Source organism: Lutjanus erythropterus, chromosome 13, assembly GCF_056507025.1.
Source record: "Lutjanus erythropterus isolate fLutEry1 chromosome 13, fLutEry1.hap2, whole genome shotgun sequence".
Lineage (NCBI taxonomy): Eukaryota > Metazoa > Chordata > Actinopteri > Lutjaniformes > Lutjanidae > Lutjanus > Lutjanus erythropterus.
The window spans coordinates 4,775,304-4,798,933 of record NC_139329.1 but is presented as its reverse complement, the minus strand read 5'-3'; the positions used below and the strand labels follow the sequence as shown (position 1 = coordinate 4,798,933).

At 38.4% G+C, this 23,630-nt stretch overlaps 1 protein-coding gene across 4 annotated transcripts in view; it reads left to right on the top strand.

Annotated features, from left to right (window-relative positions):
- The window catches only part of cbfb (core-binding factor subunit beta), a 43,994-nt gene that overhangs the window by 14,330 nt on the left and 6,034 nt on the right, over positions 1–23,630 (top strand). For 2 of the 4 annotated variants that reach the window (XM_084734692.1, XM_084734691.1), the window contains exons 4-6: positions 15,543–15,659; positions 16,506–16,601; positions 18,350–18,415. In XM_084734692.1, the coding sequence (XP_084590818.1) occupies positions 15,543–15,659; positions 16,506–16,601; positions 18,350–18,379 (243 nt within the window). In that variant the 3' untranslated portion in view covers positions 18,380–18,415. The remainder of the gene's footprint in view (positions 1–15,542; positions 15,660–16,505; positions 16,602–18,349; positions 18,416–23,630) is intronic. The other 2 variants (XM_084734690.1, XM_084734689.1) reach the window with 1 other exon arrangement.

Below are 23,630 nucleotides of genomic sequence, written 5' to 3'. Positions count from 1 at the left end.
GGGGTGGAAGGTATAGATGGTATAGAAAGTACACCAGAATAAATTTGCCCTACAGTATGAATTTTGACTAGGCCATGATTCTGTGGTAGAGCCCTCACTTTGCTTGACCGAAACACCATAAAAAAGTTTCAACAACAGGTTATGAGCACAGATAAAAGAACCAATAATGTCAGAGATATATGGCAAACTAAGCTAACTGGACAGAATACAGACAGCCTTTGCTTTTGCTAGTTTGTGACAATTCACTGCAATGCAGTGCACACAACGAAGTTGAAAAAAAGGCCGGTGCAACAGCCATTATATGGACATGGTTCAGGTTGAAAAAGTTATTCCAGTTTTGTACATTAAATAAATACTTCTGCACTCTATGAAGTATTTCATAGTAATCCAGTTAAGAGTACAATAATAGCTGCCATACAGATGTCATACCAGTGCTTTACCCCTGCAGTGGAAGGAGAAAAACAACTATACCGTGATATAAATTTTAGGCTATACCACCCAGCCCTAGTGTCTGTCTTTTACAACTGTGTGGAACCTTGAACTTTTCACACCAACTAAACAAAATAATTTTAGAGTACGTCAGTGTGGAGCACTGCTGGTGAAACATGTTAGACTGATTAATTTGACAGCCGCTCAGGACGAGTTATAGCTCATTTTCATTATACATCCATTACATTTTACAGAAGTGTCAGGGTGAGAGGCCTCAACAGAGTTTCTGGACCCAAGCTATTTTTTCAGTTATGAAACCGCTTGGAACTTGAGATTTGGTTCAGAAACTGGAAACTGGCTCCAGTACCGACCGTTTGCTGGTGGAAAAGTCATATCTGAGGATGTGACTTTAGATGAGGTTGAAACCACAGGAATTACTCAGCAAGTTTCAGAGTTGAAGGTTGTTTCTCTGTGCGTATGTGCACGCTGGTGCACAACAGTGAGTGTGTTCATACGCTACCCCTGCATGCTGATGAGATGGTGGCGCCAGACCGAGCACTAAGCCGTACACACACATATCTACACGCTAAAAAAAAGACACAAACATACAAACCGTAAACAAAACCTTAAACAGAGAAAAAAGAGTGAAAAAAGGCAGAAAGAGACAGACAGAGATTAGTGGTTATGGGTATGGGGGGGGCGATAAATGAGAAGCAGATGAGTATCTGTCAGCTACATGATGGAGGAGGGACTGTCAGGGTGGAGCTCAAACACAAAACTCAGGACAGAAACACACATGTTTAGGCTTCATTTTCTTTACTTCTAGCACACACAAATCTTAAGTAATCCAACTCCATCATCACATCAACCACTCTGTTTGTGCAATACTCAGGTTTATGACCAAATATCTAAATAGCTCAAAACACGATTGTGTCTAAGTGCAACCTCACAGAACTGCTAGCATGGCTGTAGTCTCTTGTCTTAAGAAAATACAGTACATTGGCCCTTTAATGCTTCAGAAGGTCACTCCCCAACTTTTATGTCCCCAGCTACTTCTTCTCTGTTGGAACCTTCATCCATCCCACAGCAGATACTATTATTGTCTTAGTGGATAAATGCTGATTCCAGATTAAAAGGAGTCAATAAAAAAATTTAGCAAATATGGACATAGCTGTTGTTTACTGTGCAAATATTTTTATTGTACCTGTGCAGCGCTGCAGCTCCACACCTAGAACAAATGTATAACTGTGCAGGACTGGACACTTGTCAAGAACACAGAAGTTTTATAGGCTACTTCAAAGTTGTAACTCATAAAAGTTGAATTTAAAAAAATTGGACAAAGAATTCCATCACTAAACTTTTTATTGTTTTTTAGTAAATAAAACAGGATAAACAGATGTTGTACAGTATAACTGTTTGTAGAAGGTGAGCACTTCCTGGGCAATCCGTGCTGGAGCTAGATTGTACAGTTTAATAGGTGCAAGATGTTCTGGTTTACAGACTATAGCAGATTATGATGTGGTGACTGTTCAGATCCTCCCACAGCTGTTGCAACGGTCCAGTCTTTGGAAAGCACCACGTTTAATCCATGTTTAAATATGCCAACTATCAATATGACTCCTGCACACATCAACTGAATGTCAGTAAAATAGTTCAAGTCTGTGTACATTTATTCAAGGTAAAGAAAGAGAGAAATTTAGAGACTTCCTTGTTCTCAGGCACTTTTAAATGTAGTTAGATTTTATATTCCAGACATGTTTTCCATTTATTCTGTTCATAGATGTGGTCACATGATTGCATCCCAGGGAAATTAAAAATTCTTGAAGATGACAGTATTCTCTCTCTCTCTCTCTCTCTCTCTCTCTCTCTCTCTCACTCACACGCTCACTCACACACACACACACACACACACACACACACACACACACACGCTCAAAAGACTCTAAAATCATTCCTCTTATCTGACACCTTTGTTGCCCTCTAATTTAGTCATCAGCTCAAAGCCTCCAGGATCCTCCTGTGTCTTATACATATTAACATCAAGTGTGTGTGTATGGTGTATATGTGTGTGTGTACACGCACAGTGTGTGGTGTTACGTTTCCCTCTGAACGGAAGCTGTGCCACCAGTGCGTGACTTGTCAGTGACATCATCAAAGCCAGACCACTAATTGGTTCCCTCTGCTACTGCTGCTCTGCATCCCACAGCGTGTGTGTGTATGTGTGTGTGTGTGTGCAGTTGCGTTTTACATCTTGTACATCCTCAGTGATTGTTCAGTACATTTTAATGAGGCTTGTTTAATTTAAATCCATATACATAAACTTTGTTCTGAGCCTCACAGACAGTCGGATTCTCCTTGTTAAGATACTTTAATGCAACACAAAGCCTCTTCCCTGTACACACACACACACACACACACACACACACACAGTACCATCACCGTCTCCTCCCACAGGGTTTCAGATTTCCTGCTGCGGGCCTTAGATCAATGACCACACCCACTCCCATAATGCACTTCAGCACACGCACAGACAGGGTCCTCTGTTTATATGCTCTTTGTGTGTGTCCCAGTGTTTCATGTTGGCATCATGTCTTTATGTCTGAGTGAATCTCTGTCGAAGAGCTTTTGTGTATACAATGTGAAGCAGAGAGAGCGTGTGTGTGTGTGTGTGTGTGTGTGTGTGTGTGTGTGTGTGTGTGTGTGTTGTGCGCAAGGTAAAAAAAATGATAGAGACACAAGGTCCAGGTAGAAAACTGTTTTGAGAGAGCGAGAGAGAGAGAGAGGGAGGCCAGTCTGGTGTGAAATCCAGCATGTGTGTGTCAACTCCATTTTTTCTGTTCTTGATCCTTCCCTTCCAGTAACTGTCTGCTGAGGTGGACTGAAGTATGCAACACTACTCACCTGGGCCTGTATTCACAAACATCCTGAGAATATTCTCAGAGAGCTTAACTTGGTTGATCCATTACTATTTATGACGTTCTTTTAAAGGCTAAAGGCTAAATTGAGAATTTTGAGTCTCCATTAAGACATGGTGTAATTATGAGTACTATTTTACTATTTTATGTAATGAACATGATGTTGAGTAAATTATAATCCATGCTTTAAAAGTAGTCTACAAAATGTCCAGGCCTAATTACACAGTAACCTTTTCACATGCTGATAATTATTATATTTATTATTATTTACTTACATTTATTCACCATGCTGTGAATGCGAGACAGTAAATGTGCTGTAATTGTTTGTGTTGGAGATTTATCTGTCTTCTTCTCTGGTTTTTACTTTGCACCATTGTTAAGAAAAGTGCTATAATTATCATTATTATTATCATCATTTTATTTGTTTTTATTATTATCCCCATGAGATGGACCACAAACTTTATCCCTGGACCATCTAATCTGATTCATTAATTGCCGCTGTCAATCAGGATTTAGGGACTATTTCTCTCTCTTTGTCTTTCTGCCATTTTGTCCTCTGCTTAAGAAAATCTTAAGCCTGTTCAGAGTCCTCCTTCCTTCTCCTAACACATTTCACATTTTAAAGGCTGAGCCACTTTGTGAATAACTTTTAACTTTATCATGATCTACTCTTAACTTTAAAGCAAAATTCTCAGAAAACATCATAATTCTAAGAATTTAGTCCAGCCCCTGGACTTTTATGTTCCTGTTTCTATACTTCTTGCGTACAAATGTCCTCTCAAGCATAAAAACACGAGTGGACATTTATCCTGCTCCTCTCCTCATCAATACAGTACAATACAGACTGCAGATTAAGATCAGGTTAGGGGAAAGGTTACAGTTTGTTAAGCATGACAAACAAACCACAGTCTCTCTGTAACCTTAGCTGTTTTGGTCGCCCAAAGCGCATCAAACTATTCATCTCAGCCTCCCTGTGATTTCTGTGCAGCATAAGAATGTCACACTTCCTGGATTTGTTAAAAAGCATTTAACGTAATCCAGAACTGATTAGCACATGAACATAAGGTTGATGTTTGTCAGTATGTGTGCAGTTTTCATTTCTACAAGTAAGATTACAAAAATATTTAAAACTGCACTATCATATTTTTTTAGTAGCAATGGATGATTAGATTGCTATCTGTAATATGAAAGGTCTCGCTCGAGTCCACCAGTGGTATAAAGTAGTTAAAATGGGCTCAAGTGCACATTATTGTGATGGGCGCTGGCGCATGTTAGTTAGTAGTTATACGGCACACACACTATTTGGCAAATATATATATATATTTTACAATCAAATGAGTTAATCTGCTTGTTAGTCTTGATAGATTTTAAGCCTAATAGCTACGGTATATCGTATCATATCATCACATGATCAAAAAGTGACATTACCAGTGATATTACCAGGCAATAAAATAAGAAAATATTCACTTAAGGGATTTACAGTACAATCATACAGTCAGATTCATTCTCTGCATTTAAGCCATTCTAGTCAGGGTACTGACAGGAGAATTGATCTATTACATGTTTCTGATTATAGATGGGTACTGACTATTTAACACCACATTATTGGAGGGCCTGCTCTGCACTGCGGCCCACACAGAATTATCACCTGACTGCCCCTCAGCTCTACAGTTTTTCAGGTCTTTTGGCTCATTGTTTTGGTTTTGTAGCCCTCAACTTAACTACTGTCATCAGTAAGGTTGTCAAGTATTGATACTTCAAAACCAGATAGTATTAAGAGACCTTTTCTGTGCCAGCACTGTGTGCAGGTTGTTAAATTAAAAAAAGAAAGCAGTAAACCAATTTTGCATGCCTAGGATTTTTTTTCTGTGGTATCAAAAGAGGTATTGATTATTGCTTTTTATATTGTATCAAAGTTTACATTTTTGGTATTGTGACTCTAGTCATCAGCATTGTTTCCAGCAGCAGCAGGCAAGAGAAAAAGTAAATCCACTGTACACTACCTGTCCAGTATTAGACAGCACACAGACAACATTAGCAAGGGGCGGCTTGCTTTGATTCTGTTGGATACAAACTGGGCAGTTGTATGATCACACATTAGCAACTGCAACTCTTAAAATCATTTGATTGATTGCTAACTATGATTGCTAACTTTTTGTTTATTGAATTTGATTTCATTTCTGATGTTTTTAAGTTAAGTTATATGATCTTAGCACACTACTCTCTCCCTCTCTGGGTTTGTAACTCTACCTGCAGCCTGTGTGTGGATTTGCATGATATTTCCATGCCTATGAAAGCCATAGGAACAAACAGTGGTTTTTGGCTCTACTGTGTGCACACAGGGGCCTTTGCATAGCAATGATGCACATTATGTGTCTACAGGCAGTTAAGAGACCCAGACAGGGCAGGGACCAACTCACTCAACTCACAATGGAAATACAAACTGTCAGTGAACCAGAGAACAATTACTTCACAATAGAAAACATATGACCTGACAAAGGTTCTCAGTATTTCAATTCTGAACATGAAACAACCAATGGAACTGAAAAATGAGATGTGAGTCATGATGCAGCTAGTTTGCTTTCAGTTCGTCCAGGGAGAGGGCTGAATGATCTCTGAGAATAAAAACACACAGGCTTCTTGATTCCCAGAGAGTGACACACAGTCTGTAAAGCTGTGGATTTAAGGTCAGCTTACAAGCCATTGCCTTCCTTTCACCTCTGGCTGCTATCTTTGAGAGTAAACAACAACATATCTGACATCAGCCTCGATGACCTGGCTCTCTAAGTGTCATGTGATTACAGGGTGGGAAAGCTGAAGAAGAGAGAGTGATCGTGCAGTGGAGAGTACCGTACTATTATATTGCCGTTGTTTTAGCAGGTGGTGTGTGTGCGTGTGTGTGTGTCAGACAATTGGTCAGTAGACGTTGTATTCAGTGTGGGATTAGGAACAGAAGGCCTGTAACGTGCTTTATCTCCACCTGCTGCTGTCACACCTGACAACACACATGCACGCACGCACGCACGCACACACACACACACACACACACACACACACACACACACACACACACACACACACACACACACACACTGATTACAGCTTCAGCTCTTTTCTATCATTGTCTGTTTCCCTCCATCTCTTTTCTTTGTTATTCATGTATGTTGCTGTCCCTGTATATCATTTTCTCCATATGTAGCTCTCAGCTTAGTTTTCTTCAGAAAGACAAACTCTTACTTTAAGTAGACCTGCAACTCAATAATTATTATTAAATTAATGTATTTTGATAATTGATTTATCTGATTGAGTAATTTTGTAAGGTAAAAAGTCAAAATTCTCTGCTTTCAACTTCATAAATGTGAATATTTTCTGGTTTCTTTATTCCTGTCTGACAGTAAACTGACTATCTTTGGGTTGTGGACAAAACAAGACATTTGAGGACGTCGTCTTAGGCTTTGAGAAACACTGATTGACATTTTTCACCATTTTCTGACATTTTATAGACCAAACAACTATTGATAAAGAAAATAATTGACAAATTAATTGATTATGAAAATCATCATCAGTTGCAGCCTTAGATTTAAGAGCAAAAGCAAAAACAAAGGTCAAAATTGGTCAAATGTGAATGGAACTACACATTTAACTAAAAAAAGACAATTGTGAGATAGATTATCTCTTGCATTATTACAACATTTATAAGCCTACCTTTAGAGATTTCACAAAACCATTTTTATTGTGGTATCTATCCCCTTAATTTCTCTGGAGAGTTTTGTTGTCCAAGTCACTTCAGTGACGTCACATGATGTATATAATGTCTCGTACAACAGCTAAAAGATACCTTGTGCACCTGTGTGAGATGCAGAGGGGCGGTGACAATATATCGGTGTGTGACGAGTTGGGAAGTTGGTAGTTCACTATATGTCCAATTCATATGAAGCTCAGTTGGTGTTATGAAAGACTGCACCTGTTTGTAGTTAATCTACAAAAACATAATTCACATGCTTCTCAACAACTAACTCTTCTATACTCGTCTTCCTCCTACCTTCACTCTGTCTCCCTGTCTCTCTTCACTCACCCATATGATCTCAAGAATTTAAGATCTAAGATTCTTTTTTACCTGCTCTTTTATTCTGATTGTCAGAAATGACCAAAATGATCCACTGGAGTATTCAGTAGAGTCATTATGTGTTTGTTGTTGGCTGTGAAAGGGCCACTGTGCGTATGTGTGACTGTCAGTGTGCTGTAGAGATGGAACATGAATCAGGAATGATTCATGTGATATGAACTTGAGAGCCATAATTTCCTGGCATTTATCCTGATGCTGTTGTTACATTGTTAATATAAAGTATAACTTTGTCTTTAAAACGCTCAATTTCCTTATCTGAGACATAAGAAGGAGGTGATGGTGAGTGATGGTGTTTGATCTTATGAGATACAAGAAAGAAAGAAAGAAAGAGAAAAGAAGAGAGCATGAGTTGTCTATGACTGGCTGCTGATTCAGACGCACACACACACACACACACACCCACACACCCATACACGTGTTTATTGTGTGAAAAACACACATAGACACAGATTTGCAGACACTCACTGGAGCTCATCTTTAATCTAAATGGTACACACAGAGACACACAGACACACACACACACACACACACACACACACACACATACACACACACACTTATGTTAACTATTTGCATGTAACATGCAGCCTCCCAGACGCTCAGATAGTCATTGATGTAACATTCTTCTGGATAATAACATAATTACTGCACTAAATCAGCTACTGCCTCCAGCTTAGACAGCTCACACACACACACACACACACACACACACACACACACACACACACGGCAAAGTAGAAGTGAATTAGAAAAGCGCAAAAACTGTATGTATATTTTATTTAAAAATAGAAAGCAAGACAGAGGCAGCTTTAAGCCTCTGTGTTGTTTATTTGAATGTGTGTGTGTGTGTGTGTGTGTGTGTGTGTGTGTGTGTGTGTGTGTGTGTGTGTGTGTCTGTCTGTCTGTTTGTGTGCAAGTGTGTGGGAGACAGACTGACACATCTCACGAGACTGAAAACACAGATGTCCATTGTTTCCACACACTTCGTGGGCACTGGTCAGTGTGTGTGTGTGTGTGTGTGTGTGTGTGTGTGTGTGTGCGCGCGTGTGTGTGTGCGTGCATCAGTGGGCAGTTGTGCTGACTAGATGGTTGGCACCAGGCTGAATGAGAGGCACCATGCCAACATATCCCTCTACATCTGCGTCACACACTGTCTGCCAACACTCTCTCACACACATAGACTTGCAATCACGCACACACATACACACACACACACACACACACACACACACACATACACACACACACACACACTGTGTAGGAAGCACTTACAGTAGCTCAGAGAGGTTTAGATCAAAAGGGAGAGATTTGACCCCCTGGCTGAAAGCTGGCTGTATCGGCGTGTGTTCAGGTCTTTGCTCACCGGTAATGCTGGGTTAAAATGGAAGAAAATAGGATCAGGGAGGTAATTTCATAAAACAAATGTGATTCACACGGCTGCAGCTGCTTGCTTTTATCATATAACATCTTTGCAAGTGTCAAAAGTCAACTTTCTTGTCAAAAAAATGGAAAAAACTGTATGCATTTGAAATTTCATCCACAGTGGACTGATACAGAGGACTTGATGAGCCCAAGACTGAATTAGTTGAATTACCTTAAATAATGAAATCCTTCAGTTGAAGTTAAGAAGGTAACTTCACTTCAAGCTGTGATGTTGCAATATGTTCATCAAGTCTGCAATAGAAACTCATGTGACACAGAGGACTGTCCACAAAATGTGACCTAATAACCAGGGCCAAAATCACAGGACAGCATCATGCAAGACTCAACATCATATGCATGACTCTACAGGCAGGGGACAAAATAACACAAACAACATAACTGTCTTAGTCAAGTGTCACCCTGAGTGTCTAAGTTCCACTACCAACCCTCCCTCTCTCTCTCAAAAATCTGGTTTGCAGTTTTTGTTGTTTTGGTTGATTTCTAGGAGACAGGGTGTCTCCTAGAAATTCATCGGATGTTTTGATGACAGCGGTGGAGAGTGCTGACTAACATGTTTGATATTGATTATCCAAAAAACATCATTTTCATACTCTTCAAACCATTCAGTGAATCTGCTCATTTATTAAGGGTTTTCCTTTCATTTATGAACACAACAAGTTTACTTACGTATCTTAGTGATTATTATTAGACAAATATGATCATCATCATCATGCAATGGTGTGTGTGCTAGTCAGGGTCCACTGTCCACAGCTAATCTTACATACTGCTGGACCTATCAGCCGTAATTTTTTGTACACATTTATGACTGTATGCTCAAGGACATCTTGTGGTTGCAGTGAGTCACAGTTTTTGAAAGACTTATATAAAACTTGCTGACTCCTCACTCCTCTTATAACCAGCCAGTAGGACCTGCAAGTCATCAACATCAACTCCTTTTAGCCAGTGTTTTCACACTATGTTTCACACTAAGTAAACTTGAGCTGCGTTCTGTTCCACGGGGCGTGGCAGTGCTCCCTGCTCCCTGCTCAGGGAACGTCAGTTAAGGGAACTTACCTTGCAATGTCACCAGTGCAGGCATCTGTCCTCTGGGCGTAGCATAAAACGTTAGCATAAAACACCTGGATACCTTTTGCTGCAACTGTGAACATTACTGAAATAAAATCTTGAATGAAACAGAACTTATACCATGTCAACCCTAAAGAGACTAGTATGCAGCTTTATAGATTATCATAGATTATCATGTAATATTATGTTGATTATTTACTATTAATACTATTATAATGTATTTATACTATGTCGTCCTTGATAATTATGACTGGTAATGTTAGTTACAAGATATGATGCAAATTATATAAAAAATATTAAATATAATTCATTTAAAATTATTAAATTAATCATTAAATTAAATAAATAGGAAATATAAACATTATCTATGAGATATAAAAGTCTTCTGTTGGCTCCACTGTTTGTTTTGGCACAGTGACAGATGGATAATCTTGCTTGTCAACTTCCTGCAAAGTGAAGAGCAGTTGTTCAAGTTCTTCCCTACACAGTTCACAGTTCTCTTTCAACTAAGCATTTTTTATCCTCCCAATGGTTTGGAATCTTACTTAACATGCCTGAATACTCTGGCCAGTCCACTTCACAGAGAACAGCGAGGCGATCAGAACGAAACCACGGATGTAGGGCTGGGTTTAAAATGTTCAAATAAAAATCGGTTTTGCAAATGTAACAAGAAAAAAGACGTACTCAGAAATGTATTTTGTTGGAGCTCAAGGATGCACACAATGCACACAAAATATTCAACTTCACAACTTCACATAAACCAAAGAAGTTTGACAGTGCAACATAAAATTATATAAGATTGCCATATGTTTTTTTTTTTTATCTTTTATCTGCAAAGTACATATTAGCTATAGCTTTCAAATAAATTTAGGAGTAGTGGAGTGTCATTATGTTTTTCGCTTCTTAAGAAATTCTCTCAGAATGACCAATCACTGAGTACTCATCATCTGTAGCGTAGGCAGGTAAATGCAGATCAGTACAACAACACAAATCTTCCCACGTGATCTCTGAGGCCAAAAGTGAGGCCCTGCTTTTCTAAAGTTGCACTCGATTTTAGAGCGAGTCTGAATTTCCACTGCATTTCACCCTGCTTCCTTTTCTAATTCACAGTGTGCTGCAGTGTGTGAGAGTACTTCTGTCTTCACGTGTGTGTGTGTTAGTAAATGGATGTGGGGGTTGACATGGTTCTCTCTCAGAGGAAGTCTGTGGTTGGGCCGTTTCTACATATTTTCCCCTCACACACACACACACACACACACACACACACACACACACACACACACACACACACTCACTCATACACATACGTTTTCCCAGTCAAGCCAAATGAAGTTTTCTTTTAAAAGCACGGTGCACCCCCACAGATGTGGAAGCCATCTCTCTCTTTCACATCACTCTCTCTATAACACACATACACACTCACAGAAACATTCACTCAAAAATAAACACAAAAACCCACAGTCTCTTGGAGTGCGGTCTCCCCTGCAACCCCGGTGCAGTGTGGGTAGTTGTGGTAAAAGAGGTCCCTGTGAGAGGCTGTCCAAAAATAGCCTGAGTAAAAATGCAGGAACGTGGAGCTCGCCCACTGTCACACAGAAAAATCCAGTCATCTGTATGTTTATGAGTGTGCATGTGTTAGAGAGGAGTGGTTTATTTTCTTGATTTATTCCTAAATACTTGTTTACTTGGATAAAAATACCACCTAAACACTCTCTATCCTGGGAAAAACAGACTGTGTTTCACTGCTGCTCACTGTCTGTTGTCTCTTCCTCATGGAAATCAGTGTCTTGGGAAAGAGGAAGAAAAAAAGAGGAAAAAGTGAGAAGGCAAAATCAATAGCATTGAATTGAGTTTAGCTTTTTTATATATCTTTTTTTTTTTATCACATTTTTGGCTGAAAGATAAGTTCACAAAACTCTGTTTGAACCTATCCAAAAAGTTTTTTGGCCATGTAGGACTGTCTGTATGCGCATTTCCTCAGTCTGAGGAAACCCAATGAAGCTAACTTCAAAAGGTTTTCAATTCATATGTTTAGGACAGCAAAAAGAAACTATAAACCCAATGCTGACATGTTGTCACTTTTTAAATTATGCAAACATTTTTTTTGGCCTCCTGGCAAATTTATATCTAATACTCAATCTTCTTTTAGCTCTGTTTTTGGTCTCCACCAACTCCTGAGGAAAATATCTGGATCTTAAGATGACAAATGGTTCCTTGTATTCCCCAGCTAGTTGCTAAATGTGTCTGTCAACTGTTTGGTGCTGCACAGGTAGCACACAGTCAGATTGTTCTGTGGCCAGAACAACACAAAAAGCAGTTACACCAGCAGTAAAGTTGCAGGTTGTAGCTGAAATATGAAATGTATAACCACAAAATGTAACATCCAAAGTAAAACTATGAAATGAAAATCTTCTTCTTCCTTTTTACTGGTTAGTACTCACTGTAACTTTTCTAGGGTAAATGTGAACATAGGCTAATTTCATCTGATTTCACAGAGAATCTGAGCTGGTGGCAGCCATTAACTATATAGAAATAGTCAACATTCTTGCTGATGGTTTTGTTTGCTTATGTAGGTCATATAGAGGCATCAGTATTACACTGAGACTGTTTCATAACCAGTTAAAATCTCCTCCTCTGTAGTATTTTTACTAAACAAGTCATGTTCGGAGACAACAACTGCCATGTAAATTCCTAGCACATTGCTAGTTAAGGAGGAAAATCTAGGATATAACAATAGATATTTGGAGGTCATTGTATGGATATTGTGTGTATTTTGAAGGGGTAAGAGACAGACCTGTTACTTAGTAGCTCCAGAGAATCTTAAATGCCACTACCTGGACTAACTCACTGTGTGTTATCAGGAAGAGATCATCTTGTAACATTTTTTTGTTTTTGTTTTTTGCTAAATGTTTAGAAACAGTTGGGTTTAGTCCACATCGCAGCGGCTTGAATGTACCTACAACAACTAAGGCTGTCAGATCTAACCAGAGAAATGCTTCTATGATCTTACACATGTACACATTCCTTCACCTCAAAATACACACACACACACACACACACACACACACACACACACACACACACACACACACTCAAATATTTGGTGGTTACATTGCTGGCCTCCTGGCATAGAGCCATAGCCATGTAATATAACCAGGAGGAGTTGAGAAAGAGACAAAATCTGACCCTCCTCTGTCTGTTTGACAGTCTGACACAGTAGACTGGGCTTACTGTGCTGCTCAGTGTGCACAAGGAAGAGAAAGGGCTTAACAGAATATACGTAAACACTTCTAGTTCTCATTATCACTGCTCATTCTCCCACTGTCCTAGTCTTCCTTTAACAGATAGACAAAATAGATGCCACACAAGGTCAAACATGACGTAATGACTTGTGGACAGACTCCTGTTGACTGGCTAATGTTGTTTTTTCCTATTATTAGGCTTAACTGAGGACACATGAGCAGAATGTGGCATATATTTTCAATACATAAATAAGAAAAACAGGAGCTGAGAGCTGCACAGGCTGAGAGTATTATCCCAGGATAAAACACCACAGCCATATTTTAGCTGCCAGTGTGTGAATAAAGCTATTGAATAAGTCACAGACACCCTGGGCACTGGCCATAAAAATTAATACACACAAAACCCCCAAATATTCTGAAAAGAAGAAAATATTTTATGTCATATTTTCTTTGGATCATGTTGACTCCACAAATGCTTACTTTTCCACTAAAACTGGACTGACATTTTGCGGCAGACATGCACACACTCACACACACACACACTAAGATGGTCAAAAGTATCAATATTTCAATACTTTTTCTTTACCATGTTTTAAATGTCTTGGCATGCAGCAAAACCAGACAGTGTTTAGTGAGTTTTTTCTGCATCAGCACTGTTTACAGGTTGTTAATAAAAAAAGAAAAAAATATGATTACAATGTATTACTGTTATTACTATTTTGTGTGCCTAGGATTTTTTTTTTCTTTTTGCCCTGGTATCAAGACGATGTTTTTTTATACTAGTATTGTATTGTAGTTCAAAATAAATTCTGGTATCATGACCACTAATACACATAAACATAAACACATTTGCACAAATGTATGCTTACACACACTTTTGTACACACCCTTAACTGACTGCACACGTATACTTATATGTAAATGCATTTAATGTGTTTGTGTCTGTGTGTGTGCGTGTGTCTGGGATTTACTAGTCCAACACTCAATTGTACTGCAGAGGTTTTGACGTAGTTGGTGGTTTTTCGTCTTTCACAGCAGTAATAGCGGGGGTGGGAGGAGATCTTCCAAACACAGAGCTTTTTATTATTCTGGAGAAACAGCTGACGTTTAAGCTCCTGTTCCTTCCTAAGGCTAATGTACAATTGGACGATATTTGTTCCAAAGTCATGAGAAATGGAGAATCAATCTAGTTTGGTTCTGGAAAAGCACCAGATCTCAATCTTTTTATCTTTTGTTTTCATCATTTGTGTTCTCCAGAGAGATTAATACCTTAGATTTACTGAAGAAAGGCTTTTATTTACAAAAACAACTTCTTTTATACAAACTGCAGATTTATATATGTGTGTGTTCTGCATGTTATTGCTGCAACAAATTTGAAACTTAGCATTAGTTCAGTATTTTGGTATTTCACTGAGAATGTGTCCTGTTTGAGACTCAATGTTTGTTCCGTTAAGTTCCTCTGCTGGTGTTGGACAGTTCACCCTAAAATCAAAAACACATATTTTACCCCCTGGCCTGTAGTCCTATTTATCCATCTAGATTGTTACAGTGTGAGTTGCAGAGTTCTGAAGATATCAGCCGTAGAGATGTCTGCCTTCTCTCTAATATAATGGAACCAGATGGTACTCGGCTCGCCTCTCTTCTCGACCGCACCATCTCTTTCCCCCACTCTTGCTCTTTCTCTTGTCGAAACAGGAGATCTTTCTCCTTTCTTGAAAATCATTCCTTGTTGTTTCCTATTGGTAAATCTGCCTTTGTGCTGCTTGATCTCTTGGCACACCTGCTTCTTAAAGGTGTTTAGAGCTTGTTTTTTGATTGGTTTATTGCATGTTTGGTATAACACACACCCATGAATTAATCAAGTACACACTTGTGCACAGCTGATAAGTGTATCCCACTGTGCACTGCAGGCACAGGGGCTGGGACAGGGCAGGATACCCCTGCACACAAGATGGATTTGGACACACCTTGAATGAATTAAATCACATTCTGTTTGAGACTCAGGGTCCTATATTATGCCAATTTAAAGTGCACATTCAAAACACGACATATGCTCAATGAAATGAAAGTTTCAAGTCTGTTGCAGTAATAAAATGGAGAACAGACATACACAAAAGCACACAAACATGCGAAATGTGTTTTATTATTTTCTGTCATTTTCTATTTCATTTTATGTACATATTATCTAGTTATTTATTCTGTGCTATTTAATAAATTGTACATTTTTCTTGGTTGGCTTTTTGCTTATGTTTTTGTAACATGTAATATGCAATAATGTAAAAAAAACTATTACATCAAAGAACCTTTCTCTCTTCCCCTCAGGTCCATTTAAAGGCTCCTATGATCTTGAACGGGGTGTGTGTGATCTGGAGAGGCTGGATTGACCTACAGAGGCTGGATGGGATGGGATACCTGGAGTATGATGATGAGAGGGCACAGGTAACACAGCACATGCATACAGACAGCACAGTTGGTAATATACTTTCCTTGTCCACAAGTGCGCGAGGGTCTGTTAGGGTTTCTGATGATGTAAATTTCGTCATCAAAGGGTTAGGGTCAGTATAGATATCTTTATTGTCATTGAACAAGAACAATTAAATTTCATTTGCAACTTCCTTACTCGATGCTGTAAAATAGCAATAAAGCATTTGTGGTGCAACAGCTCAGATTCACAGAGCAGCAACAAAGCCAGTACAGTACACATATGTGAATGTATATATAGTTTCTTCATAAGAACACATGAATGAATGTGTATTAATTCAATTTTTAATACAGTCTCTTCACTATCTGTTCACTGGCACCATCTGGGGGGGAGGGGGGGTGTTTGGTTTTATGTCCCTCCAAAGTTCAAGAAAAGCTTCATTGCCATTTGAAAAAAACATGAATAAAGTCATATCATATGCTATATTATTCTTAGTATGTAATTTACATGATGAGCTGAAGTGTGTGTTTTGTTGCTCTTACGTGTTACCGACTGAACACACCGAGCACCTTAATTAACAAGTAAAAAGCACTGTGGATTCAAACACCTCCCATCATTAATGTGGTTCATTCAGGAACTTGTGGCTCTACCATCTGAATTAGTAACACAAAATGTGCTGGACTGAGGTTTGCCGCTGTTTGCCGCAGCAGCCTCTGAACGCTAACAGAATATGGAAAATGTCTCAGTTTATAATATGAAGAATTTTAAAATATCACTTCCATGAGGCTGTTCAGCCAGACAGCAACAGTAACTCTCTATCTCTCTGTGTGTGTTTGTGTGTGTGTATGTGTGTGTGTGCGCAGCATGAGGATGCTTTGGCCCAGGCAGCATTTGAGGAGGCTCGACGCAGAACCAGAGACTTTGAAGAGAGAGACCGATCACACAGAGAGGATCTAGAGGTGAGAGGGCCGTGTCATGGTGGTTTATAGAGGACTGATGCTGGTCTGACAGCACAAATACAAGTAGACTGTTACTGCACACTGTAGCTCCAACTGTAACAAGACAAACCTGCCTCCTCTTTAGACCTATCTTAGCCTTGCAAAGCCAGTCTAGATTTCATCAGTTTCTAGATTCTAGTCTGAACATTTGAACTGTGAACTATTAGATCTACCTGTGGTTTACAGACAAACAATACTGTTCATCCTCCTGACTCTTGTCAACCCAGACTTTAGGAGTACCTTAACACTATCCTGAGATGCGCTGCACCTCTGACCACAACCATCTTCATTGTGTTAGGTGTGGTCGGAAACGTGCTCCATTGCACCTGTGAGCACACCCAACAGTGATGATTCACTGGTCATACCCTGATTAGACTTCTGCATCACTGGAGGACAGCAAAAAGTAGCTATTAAGTTACTTTGTAAAGTCAACACTGCAAATAACTGCATGTTTTTTTAGGGCCTTAGATTTATTCAGAATAGATGTCAAAGAATAAATCAGGAGACAATACAGATGCCTTTTTTTCCCGTTTGAAAATAAGAAGCAGAGACAGTAGACATTCAACAGGTAGCTCATTCATCCAGTCCTGTTTAATCACACATGTGATAAAACATTGTGTAGTGGGGGGTAAACCCAAGTAAACTTATTTTATTCACCTCTTTGAAATGCAACTGAGAGTTTACTCACCTATTTTCAGATCAGTGAGCGGGAAAAAGATGGGAAAGCTACAGTTTCTCCACAGTTTAATCACCTCTGTAATTACCATCACACTCCTGGTGTTATTTATTGCTCAGCCTATTTGAAATGATTTCTTCTTCAGCAGACCACAGTGAGCAAAGTGAAATGTACATTTTCTGGGCTGGCTTTGCAAGGCTAGACTTTCCCAACTGGAAATTTGCAAATGGTATTTTCAGATTTACAGATTCATATGTTCATTAAGCATCACCAATGAGTTTGCATTCTTGCAAACCATTCCTACAATTATTTGGTACCCTAAAATGACAAATATCAAAATAACATTAAGCGTTAACTTGTAGATGCTTTGTTACAGATATTAATGGTTATTATCAAATGTGCATACTTTTCCCATAATTACTTACCGGTAATTGATAATGTGTTTTGAGAAGACTAAACACAATTAAATCAAAGCCACAGAGTCAAATTTCCAGTTGGACTTTCTTTGCTTAGCGCTTGGGGTGGCTTAGGGTTGTGTGATGTGTGGTTGTGTGCCTTAATTATTTTTTACTTAAGTTATTTTTAGATTGAATCGTAGGTTTAGTGCATGATCAGTTAGATAATAAATCTAATCTGATACTTGATTTGATTTGATATTATTGAACTATTGAATGACTGATTCAGTTTTGCCAGGTGTCCCGAAAGCCTCACTGGGGAAAGTAGTTTATTTACCAAAAGATTTATCAGCGATTGTAAAATTCCAACTCCAGAAATGTACATTTGTCTTAAGTCTTAAATTGTGCTTTATTTGTTGAATTATCATCGTGTACAAATTTGTGTTGCCTCAATGTCTTACATGTACACAAATTCAGATTATTAAATTTATACACAGTCGGTCTGAATTTTAAAATTGTCTCATATGTATTTCATTACTTGAGACAAACTCACTTTCCCAGCAAGGCTTTGGGGAGACCAGTGGCATCCTTCCTAAGTTGACGCCCTACCAATGAACCCCAAATTGTTTATTTTTTAGGACCCTGTGGTTTCTAAAATCTGGGACTGATGACACACAGACAGACAACCAGCAGAAAAGAACAGGGTCTGTGTCCTTCATTTCTCACCATCTATCACACTGTCATGCACTAAACCACCCTGTGTGTGTGTGTGTACGTGTGCATGTGTGTGTGGTTGTGTGTGTGCATGTGTGTGTGTCCACCAGTGTAACTGTGCATTCTTGTGTTTGTCCATTGTTTTCTGCGTGTGTCTGTGACCGCAGGCAGCTGTCTGTGATTTTTTAGTGTCACCTATGTGTGTGTTTCTTAGTGCGTGTGTTCATGACTTTGCATGCACTTCTAATGAATTATAGGACTATAATATCTGCTTGTGCTTGTTTATTGCTTGTGTGATGTGAGAGACAGAAACGGCAAGATGTGACCATTTCATGGCTAGCTTGCACAATGACACACACACACACACACACACACACACACACACAAACCCATCAAGAAGTACCACAGCTTTGTAGCACATGGTCCTGCAGAAATTACAGAGAAAGGAAAGGCAGGAGCTCAGCACATAAAGACAACAGAAGAGGGTGAGAAGCACAGAGAAGAAGGAACAGAAAGACAGGAAAGAAAATAGAAAGAGAAGCATTTATTGAAGGTCGTCTTTCATCTGACTGATCTCATGTTTCTTCCCTGAGGCTCTCAGAAAAAGAAAACCTTGTGTTTCCTTCTGAATCAATATCAGTACCACTGTCCCCTAATATACCCATACACTGTAAAAAAAAAAAAAAAACATTGGATTTTACACAAAGAATGACTTAGATTCAGACTGGGCATCAAAGAATGTAAACTATCTCCCACTGTAGGTTATATTCTGGTCTCATACATCACAGCTTTCTGTGCTATAACATACTTCACCATCTTTTACTGGTAGAGTCTTTATCAGTTTTTATGTTAAATGAGTGAACACTTCTATAACTTCTTTTGCAAATACATATACTTAGTATCTCCTTGATGAGAAGTAGATGAGAACATTTATATTATAACCGATAGTGCCGCCCCCGGAAAACTGAAGATTTCAGTCACAGTCACTTCCAGTCAAGCATTTTTTTTCCTTTGTAGTTTAGTGTGCATTACGGAAACAGGATAAAACAAACAGAAGCTTTAAAAAATTCACAGGGAGAATATTTCACCGAGGAATTGTAAATAAGGGGAATCATAATCATTCTTATATTAGCTGTCGCACTTTAAAAAAAATCCTTGTGAAACATGCTGCAGGTTAACTGATGAGAGAAAGTGAGTGTTTGGTAAACAAGTTTCAGCCCTTGCTTTTTAGCTGCATCCTACAGAGAGCAATGCAACAGCATGATGGCCTGTGAACTTTACAAACCCACTCTCAAAATCACCACAAACCACAAAACTAACTGCCATGGAAGCAGAGGGGAGCGCGCAGGGCAGGTGACGCTTGCTTTTTGCTTGTACTTGCTTTTGCCACTGACTGGTTAGGTTTGTTATTTTAAGTGTCTGATAACATTATGGAAAGGATCACTACCATGAGAGATATTTTTTAAAGAGGAAAATATGTTTTGTTCCACCAGAAATAACTGTTTTGTTGCTCTCGCCAAACTAACCAGACTCCCTTTGAAAAACTGTCATTTTAACATTGTCATCGTCATCTTCATGCAAACTCAACGGTAACAAGAAAGACACTCACCAAAAACGTCTTTGTTCGTCTTTTCAGTTTTCCAACAATCACCAACTCTGATTTGGTCAAAATAAATCCTTAATTTACGGTTGAAAGCTCCACGGTGCACTTTATAGCTGAATGACAGGAGGATGCACACTTCACTTTCTGTGAGTGTGAGAAAATATGTTTTCACATCACATATGTTGATGAAAGGCATTACTGCTAAAACATACTCATGTAGGCTGACATAGGAATTTTTCACAGTTAAAAGGTGGCAACAGAAACAAGGGGAAACAGTGAACCTGACTCTGGTCAAAATGAAAGAAAAATCTCCCTACCAGCTCCTCTAATTAATATTTTATATCTCAACTAATTAATTCACATACAATGACAAATATTGGCGACCAGCAGCCAGGTGCATTTTTCTTATTCCCCCTGCTGTATGCCTGACAACCTCATGATATTGTCAGGACAAGAGATTTAACTTTTTAATTAATGAGCCTTTGAGGTGCTCTGTGGGCAGATTTTAAGTTTTTATGCCAAGCTAAGCTATTTGGCTGCAGCATCATACATAGCAGACAAATATTAGTCTGGCATCAATCTTCTCACTCAGCTGTCTTCAAGACAGCAAATGAGAATATTTCTCAAAACATGAAACAAATCCTTCAAAGAACAAATATGCGTTGGCATACAGGCTGTGGGGAATAGGAACAAGCAGAAAAACAGATACTGTTTTTTGCTAAAAAAAAAAAAACGTAAGGCTTTTTCATACAAGTGCTGTTTTTGTTGTCTTGGCTATTTCTCTCATCACTAATTATGTTTTCTTTTTATCAAACAAGTTTTTTGGATAGATTATGTATTAGTAACAGTTTTAATCAAATAAATATTTCTGAAGAAACTGTTCTTATCTCATATTGAAATTTTTGTGATTTTTTTATTCTCTCTAGAATGTGTGGGCATGTTTTTACCAACATTTGCTGGGGAATCCTGACTGATAAGGTTTAACTCAGCTTTCCCTAGATGTAATTTCAACATTTAATGAAGTTATTGAAAGGCTTTCATTCCCACAGCTAACAGTAGGACCAAACATGGGTCACTTTCAAATCCTTAATTACATTTTGCCCCCTTCAGGCTCTTCATTTCACTGTTATTCCTAAACTGAATCCCTGGACATATCCACATGGTGTGTTTGAGTCTGGAGAGAAGCTTTGAAGGCTTAACTTGGTGTTATTACTTGTTCATTATTTGGTTATCTGTGTGCAGTGATGAAGTGACTTCTGGTAGCAGAGCGTGGGTAGAGAACAGAGAAACAGTCGTGGGTAAACAGCCTAATGTTGGATGTGGGAGAATTTAGATGGAGTTAATATTTTGAGGGGGTAATACCGATTATAATAAGCAACAAAATTAGTCCCATTGTCTTGCAGAGGATTAGACAAGCCACTGGTAAATTTGATTCATAATACAGCGTCCACATGGACCAAATCTTAGAGTCAAGATAGCAGTCAGAGTGGGATTTGCAGAGTGTCTTTGGGTGTAACTGACAAGCATTGCTGAATAGCTGCACAGATTCAGCCTCTGCATTTCTGTGGTCTGAACTCCACCTCTCCTTCTGTCTGTCTTTCTTCTCTAACGCTCTCTTGTTAGCTGGTGATCTAGTTATCTCTCTGTTCTGTCTGTACTGCATGTCATTCGAAGTTAATTTGTTTGTCAGAAAGAAAAAGACAGGCAAAAGTCATTATATTTGTTCTTGTAGTATTTGTTAAATTAAATTAAATTAAATGACACTATTTCACTTGTATTTACATCATACATTTCTGAAACATGCATTTGGATTTCTTCTGTTGTAAATTAATAGTACATGACCAGTCAGAGAAGGCAGAAAACCAGAAGATGTGAATGTAAAGGAGATGTGGGATAAAGGGGTGTATTTTTCATGCTTGCATTGTGTATGAATGATGGTTCACTGCACAAGTATTACCGTGCCAACAAGATGAATTATTTAAAAAAGAGAAATACTATTTCAGAAACATTTCAGTAAAAAATTATATCTATCTGCAGCATATACACAGCCTTGACTGATATACAATATATGAAATTTAAACTGAAAACTGAATATTTTCAAGCCAAAATCTCAATCTGAGAAAACCCCCATGAACCTTTACTGAAACCATAAAGATCTCACTTAAAAACAGGACAAACGGACAGTTCACCCCAAAATCAAAATTACATATATACATTAGTGCTATTTATTCATCTAGAAAAGAGCCATTTTTGGCCAAAAAACAATCTGTCTGGAGCCACAACTATTAAATTCTCTATTTTGCCTGAAGTTTTTTCTTTTTTTTCTCTCTCTCTCTTTTTTTTGATTTGGTATCAATAGCAAGCTTATGACAGAGGCACTGAGTCATAGCTGTAGGCTAAGACACACAATTTAGTTTACAAAATATTACATTTTTCTGTAAAATTTGGTATATAGCGTACAATTACAGTTGGCAAATGTAAGAATGACTTTACACTGTAAAATAGTTGAGACAACTCAAAATTTCAATGCAACATACAGCAACATACAGTTTTGAGGCTGTCTCAAACTTTTCTAACTTTTGAAATAAACTTTAAAAAGTTTTGCAGACCTATAGTCGAGATTATTTATTTTTCTTCTTTAGATAATCTGAGTTTTAGAAGTTAAAAATTGTATTTTAAAAATTGGTGACTGTGAGCTGTCATTACTTTGGCACCTTTAAATTAAACGGTTTTAACAGAAAGTATAAAAATTTACTTTCAACATTATTCACTTGAACTTTGATGCATTTACTCAATCGTTTTTCTGGAGTTTCTAAAACTCAAAGATATAAGTTTATCTGAAGAAGAAAAGTAAATTATCTCAACAAAAGATTAGTAGTCGGTAAAACTTTCCAAACTCAAAAGTCTATTGCAGTGCGTTAAATTCAAATTTTGAGTTTTCTCAACATTTTTGTTTTTACAGTGATTCATTCCTGTCAAAGCCACAGGGAGCCACATGAGAGGGGTTAAAGAGCCACATGCAGCTCCAGAGCTGCAGGTTGCAGACCCCTGATCTAGATAGTCTTGGTGTGAGTTGCAGAGTTTTGGAGATATCACTCATAGAGATGTCTGCCCTCCCTCTAATATAATGGAAGTAAATGGCATTCGTCATGATCTGGTTACTCAAGATCATGTAGGATCATGTATTCATAGGAACTACTTTCTTTCTGCAGGAGAATCTATCGGAACTACTTTCTTTTTTTGCCAGAAATAAAGTAGTTCCTACATGAACCTGCTCTCAACCAGGTCTGTGGATTATCTTGAGTAACCAGTACAATATGAGTAAAATATGTATTTTTTTAGGAGGTGAACTGCTCCAAGGGAGCTTGGCTTCTTTAGCTATCAGTAGCTACAGATGAAGCCATCACAGTTACATTTACTTCTGTGATGGCCTGCTATATAATCAATAAAGATTAGATTTTAAAAATTGCTGTTGGGGAAAATGATGCTACTCCAGCTTCAGATCCTTTTCTTTTATTGGTTGAGTAAGTTTCACCAGAGTAAAGCTCAGCAGAACAACACTGATGACTGCTGCGCTCACTGACTATAAAGCTGTTCCCCTA